General features: G+C 43.8%; 1 protein-coding gene across 1 annotated transcript in view; it reads right to left on the bottom strand.

Moving 5' to 3' along the window:
• LOC146862774 (uncharacterized) overlaps nucleotides 1-17,106 on the bottom strand; it is a 1,246,959-nt gene extending 1,229,853 nt beyond the window's left edge. The window contains exons 1-2 of the mRNA XM_085642072.1: nucleotides 17,057-17,106; nucleotides 16,896-16,969 (exon numbers count right to left, since the gene is read on the bottom strand). Of these exons, the coding sequence (XP_085498198.1) occupies nucleotides 16,896-16,969; nucleotides 17,057-17,077 (95 nt within the window). The 5' untranslated portion in view covers nucleotides 17,078-17,106. The remainder of the gene's footprint in view (nucleotides 1-16,895; nucleotides 16,970-17,056) is intronic.
• Between the last annotated feature and the right edge of the window lie 1,888 nt (nucleotides 17,107-18,994).

The raw sequence follows: 18,994 nt of genomic DNA, 5'->3' as shown, positions 1-18,994 counted from the left end.
TGTGCCATGTAATGCAGCGACAAATTATGTCAGCAGTCTTGTTATATAAGAGCTCTGAAATAGCCTCTATGATTATGCCAGGGCTCCTTCCATAGTAGGGTTTGAATACTAGCAATTCACTTATGTTGCCACGTTTCCGCGGATCTACATACTGGGGCAGAGGGTAATGGTAAGCGACTTCTTAAGCTCGCATCGGGGAAGGGGGGCCTTATACCAATCAATTTTAAAAGGTTTCTCCTGGCGGTAGGCTGAGGTGAGGAGAAACCTTCCAAAATTGATTGGTATAAGGCCCCCCTTCCCCGATGCGAGCTTAAGAAGTCGGATAATCATTCCTAACGAAATACCAAAGAAGCGCTATTTCTAACTAATAAAGGTCAATGTACCTTTAACCGCCTTCCACAAATTTTGAAGGTCTTGAATTCAAGCAAATAGGCATACAATTCAGTTAATTTTCGAGTGCAGTAGGGACATATTTAGGTCCTGATGAGTAAAGCAGTGGGGACTGCTTACGAAACATGTTGACCCAGTAGAGAGTATTTAATTGATATACACCCCCTACGTAACCCCCTTTTTTAACATTCTCAGCTACTAGGGAATTGAATAAAATTTTGTTTTTTCCACTAGCCAGAGGATTTTTAATTTTTGTATTCACTTACTTAACACATAGTCTACACATAGTTAATTCCTTCACCTAACAACAGTGCTCCCATATATTTATTGGTCGTAGCACGCCCCGCCCCGTAGAGGGACGGGAAGACCCCTATGATGAAGCATGACACCATGGAATTCATAGTGTGTGAGGGGTATTTTAAAAACACTTAGTGCCTTTCATGACATCTCATGAGGCACTGCTTTATTATTCACAATTTAAAAAGCAATAAAATATATAAAAATACATTTCTATATCACTATAGGGTAGAACCACATTGTTTATGAAAAGCTTGACAGGAGGAAGGTTCGATCGATATCCTCTTTACTCCCTCTCTTTGTTAATTTTCTACCTCTACCTATCAACTTTATAAACAAATGTTGAAGAATTTCCCACTAATTTCAGAATTCACCATCGTAAACATCATAATTCAGTTGAAGTCTGTTGCATCTAACCTTGATCCTGGTAATCTCAAATCTATCAACTCTGTCAGTGTGATTTACACATGTACTTTTTAAAATTTGCAAGAATGCACATTACCCACAAAGATGCACAGCGAAGACACACTCAAACGCTTGCGGTGGTGGGGGGAGAGAAACAGAAAAAGAAAGAGACAAACTACTGCGGAAAAGTTAGCATATTTATATTTAAAACTAGTTAAAAGCCTATTGAATCTAAATACAATCAACCTTTTCATCTATTGTGTGAAAACATTACTTTTCCAACAGAAGAAAGTAATATCACTTTGAAATCAAATCCTGAGGTGGCAATATGGTGGCTGTGTAAGTGCTGCTGGAGCCAACCACCTACCACTCCGGCACACTCTGGATGATATGAGGAGCTTTCACTAAAAATAAACTACTTCGATGATCCTTGTCAAATGTTCAACCGCCTGGAGAACCAAGTCTGGGGAAAAACAGTCAGGCTTTGGAAAACTAATTTACTTGCAAAACCGTGCAGTCTGGAAAACCGTGGCCGGTTGGCTTAGCAGTGGACAGAGGCCCGCGTCAGCAGTACGCCACCAAAGTAGCCAGAAACTCCCGAGGGACAGTCCAGAGAGGGGTGCCTCTGGAACTGCCGGGAATATGCGTCTCCTCCCTACTGCCCGGAAGATGCCTGCCACAACGAAATCAGGAGACGCTACTCCATGGCCAGGCGCAAGGAGGTAGAGGCAGGGAAACAGAAACCTAAAGATCAGCGTCCTAGTGAGGAGGCGGAGACCTCCAAGCATCGAGTCATTCCAGGGATGTTTTCCATTCGCTGCAAGGTGGACGGCAAAAAGGTAACCCCGGGCGTTGTACTCTGCTCCACCAGCAGAGTCGGCAGAGTTTTACCAACTCCACACTCCACTGGGAACGCGAAGTTGCCAAAAAACTCCGACTCCGTGGCAAAAATTAAAGGCTGTTATGTAGAAAAAAAGTCCTGGGCCCAGTGCAACAACGTAAACCTTGAAAATTTACTAAAAACCGCTTACCTTCTTTTCTGCTGCTCTCCTCCTCGCCGTGGTGTCTCCCTTTTTCCGTCGTCCTCCTCCTCGCATCCCTGTACGTATTGAGCTGTTCACGCAAGACGTAATAAGTACAGGGACGCGAGGAAGAGGACGACGGAAGAAGGGAGACACCACGGCGAGGAAGAGAGCAGGCAGAAGAGAAGGTAAGTGTGTTTTTTTTATTATTAAATGTCTTTTGTGGGCCCGGGGCAGGTCGAAGATCAGCGTAGGTCCACTGAGTTTTTTTTTAACTCCGTGGAACTATGCGGAGCACCACTACGCATACTCCGCACAGGGCTACAAAAAGGAGACTTTGACTGGCAAGATTCTGACGCAAATCGCAGCGGTGAATACTGAGCCTCTTCCCCTGGATGCTGTAAGTATGGGACTGGCCAGTACAGCCAAAAGCGATGCAGTTTTGGAGGGGGGGGGGGCAGAAAAGGACAACAGGGTAAATGACTTAAGCAATAATAGCCATGATGGTAATGACGAGGAGGAGGCGAAGGGAGAGAAGGGACCAGAGGGGGGCCTTAGCAATCAATCCCAATCTATCCCACACATTATGTGAGGTCGGGGGAACACCGGTGGGGGGAGTTTTTCTCTCTTAATGAGGACTCTGACCTATCTAACAATAGTGAGATTGATGTGTTGGCTCCGAATAATTCAGATGCGGACGCTGACAGTTTACTCTTCGATCCTAGTACCCAAAACGGCTATCTGCTCAAAGAAGGAGCAGTAGGAATAAATGAGGAAAGGAGACAGAGGTATAACAATCTGATTCAGATCATAGTCGAGTTTAGTCAGTTGAAATGGGATTACTCCTCTATGCATTTTTTGATTGACGAGGAGGGACCTGGTGGTCAGGATGGCGCTCATGGGTCAAAGAAAATACTTTCTGTGTCTAAAACAGGGACAGAGTTACCTTCCTGAATGGGGTTAATTTATTCCACCCTCAAGCAAATGCAGCTCGAAGGAAGACAGGAGCACAAAAGGGCTCATCTGTCAACAAAGACGCTTCAAGGCGCTATTAGGAAAGTTAACAAGACATGCACAGAAATCGCAGAGTGGACAACTGCACTGGAAGACGGAGTGGTGGCTTTGGAGGCGGGAGCTGAGGCTACTGTACAACAGGTCGAGGCCAATGAGACCAGGATGGTGGATGTCATGTGGAAGTTGGAAGACTTTGAAAATCGCCAACGGCATAATAACCTCAGACTTTTGGGCATACCAGAAAATGCGGAAAGAGAGGACATCAGAGGGTTTGTGCTACATCTGTTAAAATTAGGTTTCCCAGAGCTGGCCCACTGGGACTGGGACACGGTGGTGCAGAGAGTGCACCGGTTTCCACTTATGCTAAAAAAAAGGACAATAAAGCAATGAAAGGCCTAGAGCTATTTGAATATTTTTAGGAAACGTTCTCCTCAGGCAAGTGGTGTGTGATAAGGCAAGACCGGAAGCCAGACGCTCGGCAGAAGGATATACCTTCTTTGTCAGGCCAGAATTCTGCCACATTACTGTGGAAAGAAGGTGGAGGCTCCAACAATTAATCACGCCTTTTCAAAAGTTAGGGTGTGAGGTTTATCTCCTTAGTCATGCACGCCTTAAGGTTATTCACAAGGGGGTTATAAGAGTATTCTCCTCAGAAATACAAGCACAAGATTACCTTAATGAGATTTCTGAGGCAGGGAAATAGAAGGAATTTAGAGAGAGGCAAAATTACTCCTGTCAATTAAGGCTGTTTGGTCTGATATCTCTCTCTTGGTCGCCTGTTTCTCTCCCCTTTCCCTGTACTTTATATTTGCGGTTATTCAATTACAAATGGAGGGTTCTCTTGTTCTTTCACATTGGTTTTTGCAGAGTTATGGTGTGTGGCGGTGGGGGGCAGAATTACACAGGAGGCATCACAAGGGACCTTGGACCTATTTTGCCTTGTGAGTAAGGTAAGGGTGGAGAGGGGGAGGGTGGGGTGGGTGGCTGGGAAGAAGTGGGGGGGCCTGGAAGGGACCAAGCATGGTCAGGGGTTGAGTTTCTAGTAGGTAATTTTCAAGCAGTTATACTTTGGATTAAAGAATGAGTAGTTTAAGAATTGCCCCAGTTAATATATGTGGCTTGAATAACTTTCGGAAAAGACAAAGGGTTAATATTGACATACAGTATTTAAAAGCCGATATACTCTGCATCCAGGAAACCCACGTGAAAGGATCCCAGAAACACCTTTTGTAACTCACGGGGTATCAAGTTACTTCTAGAACGCTGCAAGGCACCCGCACTGGAGGGGTGGCGATACTCGCATGTAAAGGCAAGGTTAGATTTATTAGATCCAAGGCGGATAAATTCGGGAGATGGGCCATTGTAGAATTCAGATATGATGGAGGGGAGTTTACACTCTGCTCTATATATGGCCCTGTCAACGATGATCCTGCACTATTGTACTGGATTAGTGTTGAATTGGTGGGGTGGCCCATGCCTTTGGTAGTATGTGGGCATTTTAACATTAATTTAAAAATGGAGGCCTTGTTATTAAGTACAGCAGAGTATCAAGGGCAAAAACCCAAGGTTTTCCGAGCACTGGCCCGGCTGGTTAACTAACTACACAGGTTTCTTGACGTATGGGCAGATAAAGAGCCATTAGATTCAGGCTACATGTATTATTCTGTCCCTCACCAAGTCTATGTACACCTAGACTACTTTTTTATTTCCAGTAGACTGGTCTCCACCTCTTGTATATTTAAATACCCACGGGTGATGTCCGACCATAACCCCCTTGTATTAGAACTTGATATCCACATAACTCCACAACTCAAAGTGGGATGGTCATTTGAAAGAGCTCTGTTGCTGGATGAGGAGTATATTTCTTATATTAGGGAATGGATTTTGTTATTTTTTGCTGAGAATTTAGGGACTGCTCCCATTGAGGTAGTGTTGAACACTCTTAAAGCCGGGATCCGTGAGGAAACCACGAGATACAGCTGGAATAGGCAGAAAAAAGCAAAATGGCATCTGCAGGGACTCGACCAGGGTCTAGAACAAGCAGAGGCTGGCCTGGTGGATACTGTCATCTGTGGCCTTGATATCGAAACAGCCCAACTTCAGGTTATACTAGCTAAATCAGCTACAGGGGATATCTCAGCTAAAAAGCAGCCGAAAGATACACCGCATGGAAAAATAAAGCTTACGAATTGAGTGAAGAGGTGGGGCATAACTTAGAAATTTGCGCTAGACAGCAGACGACATACAACAATATCAAACTAATCCTAGATCCTGAGCCGGGCCCCATCTCTGAAGCAGTGGGGGTATGCTCCGCTTTCCAAAGATTCTACCAGAAACTGTATGCTGAGGAGGAAGCGGACTTAGAAGGGATACAGTCATTTCTAAATCAAGTGGCTATGGATAGTCTGGGCAGGGAAGATCAGGAGCACTTAGATTTACCGATTTCAATTGAAGAAATCTCAGCAGCTGTGTCGGGATTAGCATTTGGAAAGGCCGTCGGGACAGATCTTATCCCGGGGGGAATTTTATAAAATGTTTGCTTCTACTCCTAATAATTTTATATTAGAGGTATTTTTGGCCATCCAAAAGGGTAATCCTCCTCCTGACTCATGAGATTCAGCTAGGATGGTAGTATTCCTTAAAAAGAGGAAGCCAGTGAATCAACTTGGATCCTATAGGCCCATCACATTGATTAACTCGTACACTAAGCTCTTTGCTAAACTTTTAGCCTCTAGACTATCCCAGGTTACCAAAAATATTGTCTTACCTGTTCAACATGGCTTCATCGCGTGAATAGGCACTACAGACCACATTCACCGGGTAATCACGGGGACGCGCTTCTTAAATTCAGAGCCTTACTTTCTGCTGGGAGCCTGCCGTGAGGGAAACGGCCATCTTCGGGGGTATTTGCATCGCCTGACCACCGGGAACTTTACATCCTACATCGTTGCCGTGAGGTGAACGGCTGTAGCAGAACTACAAGTCCCAGTACTCTAAGCCCCGGGCGCCTGCCGCTGACGACATCAGGCAGCGCCAGGGTCCCTCTTAAGCCCCGCAGTCTCACCGCAGCGCGGGACGCGCGCGGGCAGCACCCGGGCGAAGCCCGGGCCAAGGGCGAGCCCGTCCTTGCCCGTCACTGACACGAACTGACTGGGCTGGGCTCCCCCCCTAACGACGTACTCAAGCCTATGAACACAAGGTACTGTCGTGCTCATTGCTTGTGGGATAGCGTTAAGTGTGTATTGCCTGTCTTCTATAGGTTCCAGGTCCTTTCTCCTGCTAATCTATCAGGTTCTGTGCAGTCTATTCCCCGTGCGCTCATACTCTTATATTTATCTGGAGTTTTTGGTGTAGCTGTGTGCCTGCCGTGAGGGGAACGGCCTTCCATATTCAACGTTTCCTACTTCTTCCCCTGAGGGGAGTAGCCTTTCAATAACCTGTTTTTTCAGTACCCCAAGGCCCGGGAGCTTGGCAATAGTGTCATCAGTCAGCGCCAGGGAGGGGATACAAGCGCACTGGGTTATCCTTCGAGGCCAAGGGCGGGCTTGTTTCAGCCCGCTATAGACTGGTAAAGGCCGGGACGGGCTATCCCTCTTTTGATTTGTTTGGAGATCGTTTGATCCGTGAGCACATTGTATCTAAACTTATCTTATTGATTTGCTGGCCTCACTATGCCACCTAAAGACACTAGAGGTAGAGGGGCCAACGCTCATCTCACAGGAACTATGGACCAGTTTATTACTAAGGTAAATTGTGTCATTGATCAAGAGATTACGCTGTTGGAACGCAGAGTTTCACAGGACCTTGCGGTGGCAAGGAGGTCTTCAATGGGTCATTTTGCTAATGTACAGTCCCCTGTCTATCAAGCCCAAAACGGTGGTGTTGCTGCATGTTTAAGTCTAGACTCTCCGACTTCAGATCTAACACCCAGTGGAACAACTGTTGTTTCTCTGGGGGAACAGTCCACGGTTTCTGACTCGTTGCTGACATCCCCCTGTTTGTTGCCGTTTGCCTCCAGCATAGCACCGGAGCTTAGCACTAGTCAATTGCGAGAGAGGCACCCTGGGGCTATCTCTAAAAATAAGCAAGGCCCTTCTATTAACAAAGGTGGGAAGAGTAAGACTGGCAGAAAGAAACAGAAAGCTGTGAGCCATATTAGAAATTCTGGAATGCCCCCTGCTCAACTGGAGCAGCTTGCTATGGTTGCCATAGCAAATAAAGTTGTACCCTTAGACCATTCATCATCCACTATAATGGTACATCAGGCTGCAAGTGGGGGGACAAGTGAAGATGATAAGGCTGAGGGAATGGCCCCTGAGTTGCTCAATATTTATTATACAATAAGGCTTCTCCTTCGCCCTGTGGAGGATAGAATTTGTAAGATCGAACAACACTTACTAAGGATTGAGCAAGGTCTCGGGGGAATTACTGATTCTTTAAAGTATGTTCCCCAGTCTAGGGTTTCCAAATCATCGGATACTGCTAGAGTAGAAAATACCCCGGCTCTTCCAAAAGATCCCCCAGTATTGCCCTTAGATTTTCGGGCCCTAACCGAAGCTAACAAGGGTACAGTTGCGCCTGCTGCCATTAAACCTTTCCAGCATAATATACCTCAGCCTAAGGAGGATGATAGGATCTCTATTTCCCAGGTTTCCAGGGGGGAAAATATTCCAAATCTGCCACCGGAAGTTTCTCCATTTGTGGTTATCTTAACGGGGTCCCCGAATTAGGCAAGCATGAAGTTGAATCTCCTACAACTCTGAAGAACAGGGTTGTGCATTGGCTCAACAAAAATAGACCATTGCCAATGCACACAGCGTGCAAGATACTCATGGTTAGGAGGGTCCCATGGGTAGGTCACTTGGCTAAGAATATAAGAGGGGACTGCATTCTAATCAACTTCGATGACCCCAAAATAGTTGAGTATATCTGTAACTGGAGACACTCAAGCTTAGGAGCATCCATTCGCTCCCTTCCTCTGACCTATTTTTATCCCCCTGGTCACTTTACTTCACTAATGGATGGGTGGACATTGGTACAGCGGAATGGGAGGGGATTGCCGCAAGGGGGCTGGCTTAGACCCTTACCACCCCTAGATTCTATCCCCACCCAAAATCGATTTAGTAGTTTGGAGACTGTCGATTGACTCCAGGGTAGAGGAGGAGTATCAAATAGTTATTTGCTCCTCCTAGGTTGTTCTACTCCTGGTCCTATTACATCATCAAAGCCCCCGGGCCTAGAACCATCCACCCCCGTCATAATACCACAGAGGGTTATTAACACCACTGATCTATATTTGGATCATTCCCTAAGTGTTCCAACTCGTGATGGCCCTCCCAGCCACCTTAAGCTTGCTTCGTGGAATGTGGCAGGTTTGCGTAGCAAGCTTTCTCTTCCGGATTGGAATGCTTTTATTGACGGGTATGACCTGTGTTTGTTCCAGGAAACCTGGAGCCTTGAGCCGTTGTACAAGCCGGGCTTCTCCTATTTTTTTGTACCAGCTACCTCGGCAGGTAGAGGCCGCCCATCAGGTGGACTTATGGTATGGGTCAGGGCAGAACTTAACCTTAAGATCACCCATCATACTTGCCCTACATTAGATGTAATGAGACTCTCCATTAAGTGCACCAAGAGTAATTATACCTGGGAACTTTTTAATGTATATGCCCGAGGAACCCAAGGGGGTGCAAAATCTTCTACTATTTCAGTTCTTTCAGATATGCTCCATTGCTGTCACCCTGATTCCCTTCTTCTGGTTGCTGGTGACCTCAACTGCTCATTTGAGCCCCTTGCAACTGATGACATCCTGGGAATCTATGATGAAGATGCCAGATGGGGCATTCCTTCATTATCACTCAAGCCAGTGAAGAGATGGTCACCGGTTGTCATCCAAATAAATGCTTTATCGCTAGAATTTAGATTAAGAGCTGTCAATGGGCGCACAATTTCTGATATAATGGGAGCCAACACCTTTAATAGGGTCCCGTGCCAAAGCAGAATTGACTATATACTGGTTGACAGGAGGGCATGGAAATTTGTTATAGACATGGTCATCATACCAACAATAAATAGTGACCTGTCCCTTAAAATGTTGGTAATGTGGCATAGGAAGGAGTCTACCCCCACTTCTGGAACACGAATGCTGACCAAGACAGTTTTACCATCCAACTGTAACAGGTTCCTTAAATGGCCTAAGTTTATCTTGAGTGACCTAAAATTAACTACCCTTGAAGAAATTCTTGCTGATCAGGCTCTTAAGCTCTCTGCAGTTTGCAGGGATAGGGTTGGCCCTGCTGCTGCAGTAAAAGTTTATGCGGAAACTATAGATTCGATCGGCACTTTATTTCTCGATCACAGTAAAAAGCATCAGATGAGTCTTAAGCCAGCACAGAAGTGGTTCAATAGGAATTGTAGATCAAAAAAAGATAGCCTGGTCCTTGCTATCAAATCCAACAATCCGGGTAATGTTCGGCTGGCAAGATTGCATTATAGGCAGGCCCTTGCAGCTGCAAAGAAGGAATGGGAAGAGTTGCGCTGGGATAGTCTAAAAATTGCGTGCCACTCAAAGAACGGCGAGCTCTTCTGGTCTATAGTGAGAAGATCTAATAGCTCCGAACCGGACCAAATTCCCAACCACATAACAGATAGGGAATGGTTTGAGCATTTCAGGAAGTTATATGTAGGGGATGAGCAAACGGGTGATCTTTGGCCCCGAGTTGGCATCACAGATATTGATCCTGATCAGGCCTCATTCATTAGGATAGAGAAAAGGGAGGTCGAGGCAGCTATCAATAAGATTGTATCCGCCAAGGCCCCGGGACCAGATGGTATTCCGGGTGATTTATTTAAAGCCAACATTGAGGGATGGGCCTCTTATTTTGTGATTTTTTTTAATGCTTTGCTGGAAGGTTCGCCGGTACCGCATTCTTGGAAGGGAGCTGAAGTAATCCCTATCCACAAGAGGGATCCAAGGGGGGACCCAGCCAACTACCGCCCAATTAGTCTTATCGATACTGGACAGAAGTTGGCTGGTAGGGTCCTTCTGGAGAGGATCCACTCATGGGCGGATGATAATGATATAATCTCACAGTTTCAGGCGGGCTTTAGGACCTGTACAAGCACGATCGACCAGGCATTTAGGTTGGTGCTTCTATACTGGAAGGTGGTCACTATTGGCAAGGGAGGCCTTTACTTGGCGTTCATTGACCTTAAGACCGCCTTTGACCTGATCCCTCGTGATCGCTTGTGGCTGACCCTGGAGGAGATGGGGATTCCTCCGTAAATTCTGAACCTCTTGATTCGGATGCATGAAGGCAATTATGCTTGCATTAGATGGGGGTCTCAGGACCAAAAAACTGATAAAATCCCGGTGAATAGAGGGGTTCGCCAAGGTTGTGTATTGGCCCCCACACTTTTCACACTCTTTGTGAACGGTGTAGTTTCTTTCCTGCTTGAAGTTAATGCTGATGTCCCTGTCCTGGCGGGTGATATAGTCCCTACATTACTTTTTGCGGACGATACACTTTTAATATATCGAAAACACCAGCAGGATTACAGAAGCTACTGGATCGCTTCTCCTTGTTTTGCAAGCTGAGGGTCCTTACCATTAACACCGCTAAAACTAAACTCCTTTATTTCAACCCGAGCAGATCATCTAGATCTACCCTGACACTCGACGGAAAGCCATTGGAGCGTGTTAAAGAGTTTTACTACCTGGGGATTAGAATTTCTGACAAACTCAAATGGCAGCCCCATATTGATAAAATGGCGCTAAACCACAGGCGGGTAGTAGGAGCTCTAGGGAGGGAATTTCATGCCTCCACTACTAAACCCGTTGCTCCAGCTTTGGAAATATACGCTGCCAAAGCTGTAGGCTGTGCCCTCTATGGCGCAGAACTATGGGGGTTTGGTTGTGTAGATGCACTTGTTACTGGAGAAAACAAGTTTTTTAGGGAGCTTGTATCGCTCCCAAGGGGCACTCCAACTAAGCCACTATTGTGTGATTTGGGCCGGCGATCTATCAAAGACCTAGTCACTCTGCGTCCTCTCTTATATTGGGCGCAGTTATGGCGTACCCCTGAGCTCTCTAGATATGCTGATGGCTTAAGAGAGGTTATGAACCTTCAAGGAGCCCATAAAATAGGCTGGCTTGTTAACATAAAGAAGCTTTTGGTGGCAACAGGCCTCATAACTGCTTGGGACTCTGGGGTACTGTTATCAAAGGAAGAAACTAGGAGAGCCTTTTGGGCATGGGTCAATCTCCAGGAACAGAGGGATCCAAACCCAGGTAGACTGACTGAGGCATTTCGCCAGCACAAGTCCATGCCCCGCCTGGAACCTTACCTTGATTTTATTATGAAGCCTAGGGATAGATCACTTTTTATTCAGTTTAGATTCGGGACCCTTCCCCTTCGTGACCGTACAAGTAGGTGGAATCCCCCCGCACCAGACCCCTGTTGACTGCCCAAACTGTCCAGGTGTTACTGAGAATATTTCCCATTTCTTCTTTGTATGCCCAGACTGAAATGGCTCAAACCTGTGTGCCTGCAGCTTGGAACGAGGGACCACTCTGTTGCACTTAGAATTCTTAAGACTGATGCTAATACTACCATAGTGTGCGGGGTGGCTAAATTCCTCGGCTGGGCATGGTTGATCAGGAAGAAGGCCACCTGATTAACTTAAATGTTTCTTAATACTCACAAAGCTGCTCAAGTTTAATATATTTTTAAAATATTTATTGTACTTAAAAGGTTCTTTTATGACTTGTTTTAATTGTATCTCTTTGAATTGGGTTTTTATGTGTAAATGTGCTTTTATGATATTACATGTCGAAATAAAGCTTTGTTGTTGTTGTTGTTGTTGTTGTTGGTAATCATGTTATTCGACGTGGCTAAAATCCAAGGAGACCCTATGGCGCTGTTGTTATCAGATGCTGAAAAAGTATTCGATAGGGTCTCCTGGCCCTATCCATGGGCAATATTGGAGAAGAAGGGGCTGGGTGCGGATTTTATATCTTGGGTGAAGATGCTGTATATTAATCCTACGGCTAAAATTTCTGTAATGGGGGGAGAGTCAGAGTTGGTTAAGATCCAGCGGGGGACAAGGCAGGGTTGTCCATGTTCCCCCATATTATTTGCCCTCTATATAGACCCTTTAATCCTTCGGATCCAAGGTAATGTTTTTTTTCCATCTATGGTTACTAGGGGCTCGTAGAGATGAAAATTCTGGGGCGGAGTCTCCAGCACAAACTGTCCTTGGTGTCAGGAATTCAGAGCAGATTTGGTGAACATGCTGGCAGAATGTCCGGGTCTGGCAAATCTGAGAAATGAGATATCTCACGTTTTCGAATCTCAATTAAATTTGTGAATCAAGGTCACCTCCCAACTGATTTTGCTGGGAGTCCAGGAGCAAGAGCAAGAGGTTCTCCCCCACGGCTCTCCCTTTAGCTCCGTTTTTAGGTCTCGCCTGAGCCAGCACTTTTGCGCTGCTCTGGCGAGAGCTTTAGTAAATGGGGGATTTGGAAGTGCAAACTAGTGCTTTTCAGGCCTCCAAATACAGTGCATGTGCGCCGGGCGCGTGCACCATATGGCAGCCTACCTGATCACTTTCACGGCCGCTTTGATGTTCTCAGTAAGCCGCGCGGCCACTGAGAACATCAAAGCGGCCGCGAAAGTGATCACCATTTGCCACCCCCTCCCTTATCCCACTTCCTGCTTGTTATTTTATACTTGCCTCGTTCCTCCGTTGTCCCTTTGTAGCCCTTTTCGTTTGTTTTATTTCTTTCTGCAGTCTGGTTCTCTTATCTTTTAGAAGGGCTTTTCGGGTAGTCATGAGTAAGTAAAGTAAATTATTAAGTACTAAGATCTTCTGGTCTTGACTTTACACATCAGATAAGAAATGCTAAAAATTGTAATTGGCTATTGAGCAATTCATTTGGCCTAATTAATCTGACCTTTCCTTTATAATGCTTCATTTTTGATGAGTAAAACTAGCTGAATTCATAAACTCACACCAAGAAGTAAATGTGCAAATTATGTCATTTTGGCTGATACTACTGCTTCCATGCAAGGAACTAGTAATCATACATTTTTAAAATGACTTAGTATACCATAGAGCTACCAATGAGGAGTAGCTAAATATATCACTGAGACCAATAGTATTGTAGCAGGAGTATCGTAAACTTGGAGCGTTGTATATGGAATAGTTGGCATAGGGGCTCTAGAGCAGACTGATTTACAGAAACCACATTGTGATGGCATGGGGCTGGTTCTAGACATCACACTGCATTTTTCATATTTTCACATCTGGATGCATAGCTAATGTGTGGTTGTACGAGGTTGCAAAGATTTTCCTTCCCAAACTTTGTGAAGATGTCTTCAAAACTTTTCAAGGTTCACAACCTCCTTAAATACGGCAACATTTTAATTGCGAGAAACAAATCTGCAGGGTTTGCTAAATTAAACCTCAGCAAAACCAAATTCTCTCTCTAAAAAGTTTTAAGTTTACAAAACATTTTCACGTTTGTAAAGGGAAAACATACATTTAGCAAAACTATGCAGGCAGAATTTACATTTCACCAACTCGAAGTAATAACAAGCATTTGCAGTGCAATAGGTCTCGCATTACTGAATCTTTGAGCTGCTGTTGGTGTTGCATTATCATTAGCAATGCCAGTAGCTCAAACTTTAATAATGCGAGACCTATTGCATTGCAAATGCTTGTTGTTTTTGGCTATGGCGGTGTTGAGACTGTGCCTGGGAACTGTATGGCTAGATCTGGCACCTCCTCCATTTAGTCATTGGCTGGCTCAGCTAATCTCTGTATATCAGATTGAAAGGTGAAAGGACTGTATATGCACACAATGGCGTCAGAGCTAGGAAAGGGGGTCTTCAAATTTGGGCCCCTCTGAGGGAATGGTTTCTATCCCAAGGACAGGAATTAAATTTGTATTCTGTAATTGTTGTTTGATATGTTATGGTGCTGCCAGGATCTATGTAAGTTTTTCTATATCTCCGGCTATTTACTCAACCTGTATTTTTGGTATTTGCACGTGTTGCCTTGTATATGCTTGCATGAGAGGGAGGGAGGGGAACTTTATATCTTGATAAATGTAATAAAGATGGTTTTAAAAAAATCTAATCAAATCCTTAGCCACCTTTTGTGATATAAATACAAACCAAATTCCACCTTTTTTATCCAAAAATAAAATCAAATTAATTGAAATAATATGTAACAACCAATAGCCGAAAAGACAGAAACAAAAAAAGTCCCACCGCAAAGACTAATCAATATGTGCCTCAGCCAAGATGTCTCTGTCTGCTACAGTCCCAAACCATATGACCTAGGGTGCTAGTGGAGATGTGCAGGACCAATATTTGTCTGAGTAAAGTAGATAATTCACCAGCACTGAGCTCAATATAACCAGAATGGCAGTTTTTGCTAAATAATTTGCAAATTGAAATCTGTCCTCCTTTTAGCTAATTGCACACAAATTCAACACAGTCAATACTCAAATATATCTACTGACAGTTTATTGGACCTCAACTTTCCTGATAACAGCTGTCTGGGAAAAAACTCATAATAGAAAGTATGGCTATCTAAAAGAAATTAAGTTTAGCAGCATTGTTATTCCTTCAAATGCCATATAAAATGCGTTTTCGGTGCCCCTCTAAAGGGAGCTAGGAGCTGTAATTTACATCAAACCTTTCAGAAAAAATGAAAGTTTCAGAGGCGCCTTAAAGACAGATGATGGTCTGTCAGTCATTCAATTCATCTTTATTCGGCTGTATCTAACCATAAAAGCAAAATAAAAAATAAAATATTCATAATCACCCTAAACATCTCCAGATGAAAACTTCCATACAAATCTTAATACAATGTTCAGGATGAGGACTTGATAATCAGATCAATATACAATAAAAACATCTAAAAAATTTAAAAGGTGCTAAAGTTCAGTGTGCTTAACATATAAGATAATGTCCCACTATCCTCCATAATTTGAAACAATGAAAATAAAAACAAAAATCGTAATTCATCCAACAGAGTAACCATATATCTTCCGAATGGTCAGGAAGCATCTTTAAAAATCGTTACAGCGTAGGCCAAGTTTTTGCAGAAATAACAAAGCTGGCTTCTGTTGCCTAATATTGGCATCCCACAAAATTTGGAGTAGGAAACGCTTCCGAGGATAACCGCACAAAGAACAAAAGAGCATACAATGTACTGTACCAGTTAAAAGAAAATGCTTTGTTCAGACTTTTCGCATCTGATTTTATACTTTCAGGATTTGAAAATAATTCGTGAATTCCCAGCAAATTAAAATCAGATTCACACAGTTTTGCTCTTGAGAAATAAAGCCCAAATCTTGCCAACTAAAAGCAATATCTTTGAGGGCGAAGATTCTATCCAGGTGGAGTTTGATGACCAACCAGTTACTACCATATGATGTGTTGCTTGAAGAGATAGGTCTCCAGGTCTTCTTCAAAGCAAAAAGGGATGGAGTATTCTGAATTTAGACTTGGATTGAGGGCCAGATCCTCAGCACATTAAAGAGGACCTGATCTCTTTCCTTCTTGCACCTTCTGGCTCCACACCTGGAAATGCTACTGCTTCAAATATTGTGAAATCCACTGGAGTTCTTGGTTTTAGTTTACCGGCACAGTAATGTATTGAGCGTGATGCAAATGGACAGAGGCAGCGTCTAAAATTCTCTGAGGATGCATGTGATTACATGATATTCCTCGTAGCACAATGCAAAAAACTACCTCTCTAGTTTTTGCTTCACTTACAGACATGTTTATCTATGCCTCCGGAATTCAGTCAATATTGCACTCATTTCCCTGAATGGATTCGGGGGAGAGGCTTCACTAGAAGCTAATGCCACCATTCCTTCCTCATCTTACGCCACAAAAGATGTTGTGTTCTCATTAAAAAAAATCTGTGTCTTTTGGCCACTAAATCAGACTTGTGATCGTAAAGCCACTACATTTAGCATAGAAAATTGTACCAACAGTGGGCAAACATTCATTTGCTTGCCTCCTTTACATCAGACATACACCTTTAATGATGATGTCATCCTAAAAGCTGTACAGGTCCTGGGTTGTCAGACTGAAATGTGATCTTCTAAGTGTTTCAGTGTACACTTTGTTCAGCAATGTTATGCCTAATCTTAAAGGGAATCTACACAATGTTGTCTGCCACAGACCTATACTTTTATTCACAACACCATGCATACACTCATTACTTTCTGTCCAACACGTAGAACCTGGGCTCTTTCATCCACGCACAATCCAAATGTCGCATGCCTAACGCAATGTCCCAGGAAGACTTTACTATGTACTTGTACCTATGTCCTGAAAACCTCGTACCACACTTATAACAAATGTCTGTAATGTTGTTTCTATATAATGGCCTGCTATATCCCCAACAGGCAAATGTCATTTGATAGGCAAAGGTAAATAGTTTCTTTAATCAGTTTTTCTCCGTTAAGCTTGCCCCTAGGGTCCGTTTTATTGATGTCATATTGCTTAAAGGTCAGTTTCCAAGTGCGTTGAACAGGGCCTCCACGAACAATTTAAAATGCAAACTTCAGGCTTCAGGCGTGCCTGATGTCAAGGGCCACATGATGGTGATTTCAAGAAAATTGTTACAGGAAAAACGCACTACGCTAAACGAACTGCGTTCCGCACAGATGCGTTCAGCAGTAGGAATTTTAAATGCACTTACATGAAACGTGTTAAACATTTTTTGAACCCGAGCGCGAGTTACCTCTTCATGGAGAGCAGCATGCCACAGAGACATCGGACGGTGTTCGCAACCCTGTGAAACGCACTCCTCTCTCCCTACAATAAGTAAGACACAGAGCAGAAATTATGTTTTTTATGTTAGGTAAAAAGATAAAAAGGATTCATGACTGGGGTAAAGCATACCTGCATGTTGAAAACCGGCATACTGCGCGCTGTCTTCTGCACTGACTGCATCGATAGCAACGACGGGTTGCTAGCAAACTCCTTGAGGTAACAGCCTGTGGAGGGAAGGAGGAGCTGTCCTCGCGCCTCACCTCGTTGACTCGGGAATGTGAGTCAACTTTCAGTTTTGTCTCTTCCGCTTTTTTCAGTCCATTCACGCTACGTATAGGCTAGCACGTGAGGGCGCGTGCTTAATGGTCGCTACTGCAAACTCGCACTGCGCGTTAGACATATGAACAGAAGTATGAAGCCGCTTGATATATGCCACTGCCACTGTACAACTGCAAAAGAATGCTTCTTTCACATTATTGGAAAATGTTTTAGTTTAATTTTAAACCGTGTCCATAAGGATTTTGTTCCAATTTTTTTTTTTTTTTAAATATTCTCTAGCCTGGGGGTGCACACAAACGACAATTTGATTGTCAAGGAAAACCCTCACCCATATTCACAGAACTCACACAATTCAACATTTGCGAACATACCTGACAAGAATTTTCAATTCTACTAAGGACACGGAGGCGAGGATTATGCTTCTCATTTCTTTACTAGGAAATGCTCAGCAGCCAATCATATTACAGTAAAAGAAAAAATAAACTACAATACCCATGAACACACTGGGTATGACCTAATAACCATAGAGAGTCCCCTATAAAAGGTCAATTAGAGAATACCACATCCTCTTTCTTTGGTAAGTAGAACAGGAATTGAAGAAAAAACAGTCCAACCTCTGGGAAGAACGTGGATAAAACAATGTAGTTCGATCACTGAGACAAGAGACCAACGGGTCGGAACAGCAGACTTGATGCTTGGATCGGAAGCAAAAACCGGAACCTGCAGGAATCCAAAAAACAGTCCATGGATGCAGAGCAACGCGACTCACTTAGGATCAGAACCTGAAAAGAGACATAGAGTCGTAATATACTATCCCTACATGGCAGAAAAGTATATATATAGTAAAAGGGGGAGGGAAGAAAAACAAGGAATACATCCATAGTACATCATATAAATACGCAATAAAAGCAGAATGTAAACAACCATATGAAAATACAGGAAAAATGGTTGGGATAATCCTCGCCTCCGTGTCCTTAATAGAATTGAAAATTCTTGTCACGTATGTTCGCAAATTTTGAATTCTATGTCAGCACCGGAGGCTCCGATTATGCTTGTTCAAAGCTGCGCCACCACAACAGAAGCAATATCCACAATCAGTTTACAATAAAAAGTTTTAAACATAGAATCAGTTGACCAATCAGCTGCTTTCATAATGTCTATTAAACTCACTCCCATAGAAAAAGCTTTGGAGGCCATTGCTCCACGAGCTGAATGAGCACCAAACTTCGTAACATTAATACCTGCCTCACCCATGAGCCTTCTCACCCATCTTGCTAATGTAGCAGGGGTCACAGGGCGGAAAAGTTTTTGCAGAGCAATCAACAATTGACCATGCATATCTTGTCGAAAAAGAGCAGTACTTACCTCATAATCCTTAATACATTGCACTACACAAAGTCTTAGATTATTGGGAAAACTCGGGTAAGTAACCGAAGTAGTATTACACTTAGTGCGTCAGGATATAGCAAAAGTGACACCCTCAGTTGAAAACCTGCGACCTGCAAGATCTAGAGCACGAATATCAGAAACGCGTTTACAAGAAACCAGGCATAATAACATAGTCAGTTTTGCCGAAAGCTGTTTGCGAGAGAGAGAATCATTGGAAGGACAAGCTTCTAAGAATCGCAAAACAATAGAAACATCCCATAAATTCACATACTTAGGACAAGAATCGGGAACCAAGGCTGAGCCCTCCAAAGAGTAGTGATCAGAATCAATTCCGACTGATAGTTCTTCGCGCGTGCCAAGACCCTGGGGATCATTACAAACGGGGGAAATGCATAACAC

Source organism: Triturus cristatus, chromosome 2_2, assembly GCF_964204655.1.
Source record: "Triturus cristatus chromosome 2_2, aTriCri1.1, whole genome shotgun sequence".
In the NCBI taxonomy this organism is placed as follows: domain Eukaryota; kingdom Metazoa; phylum Chordata; class Amphibia; order Caudata; family Salamandridae; genus Triturus; species Triturus cristatus.
This window is presented reverse-complemented; position numbering and strand designations above follow the sequence as displayed.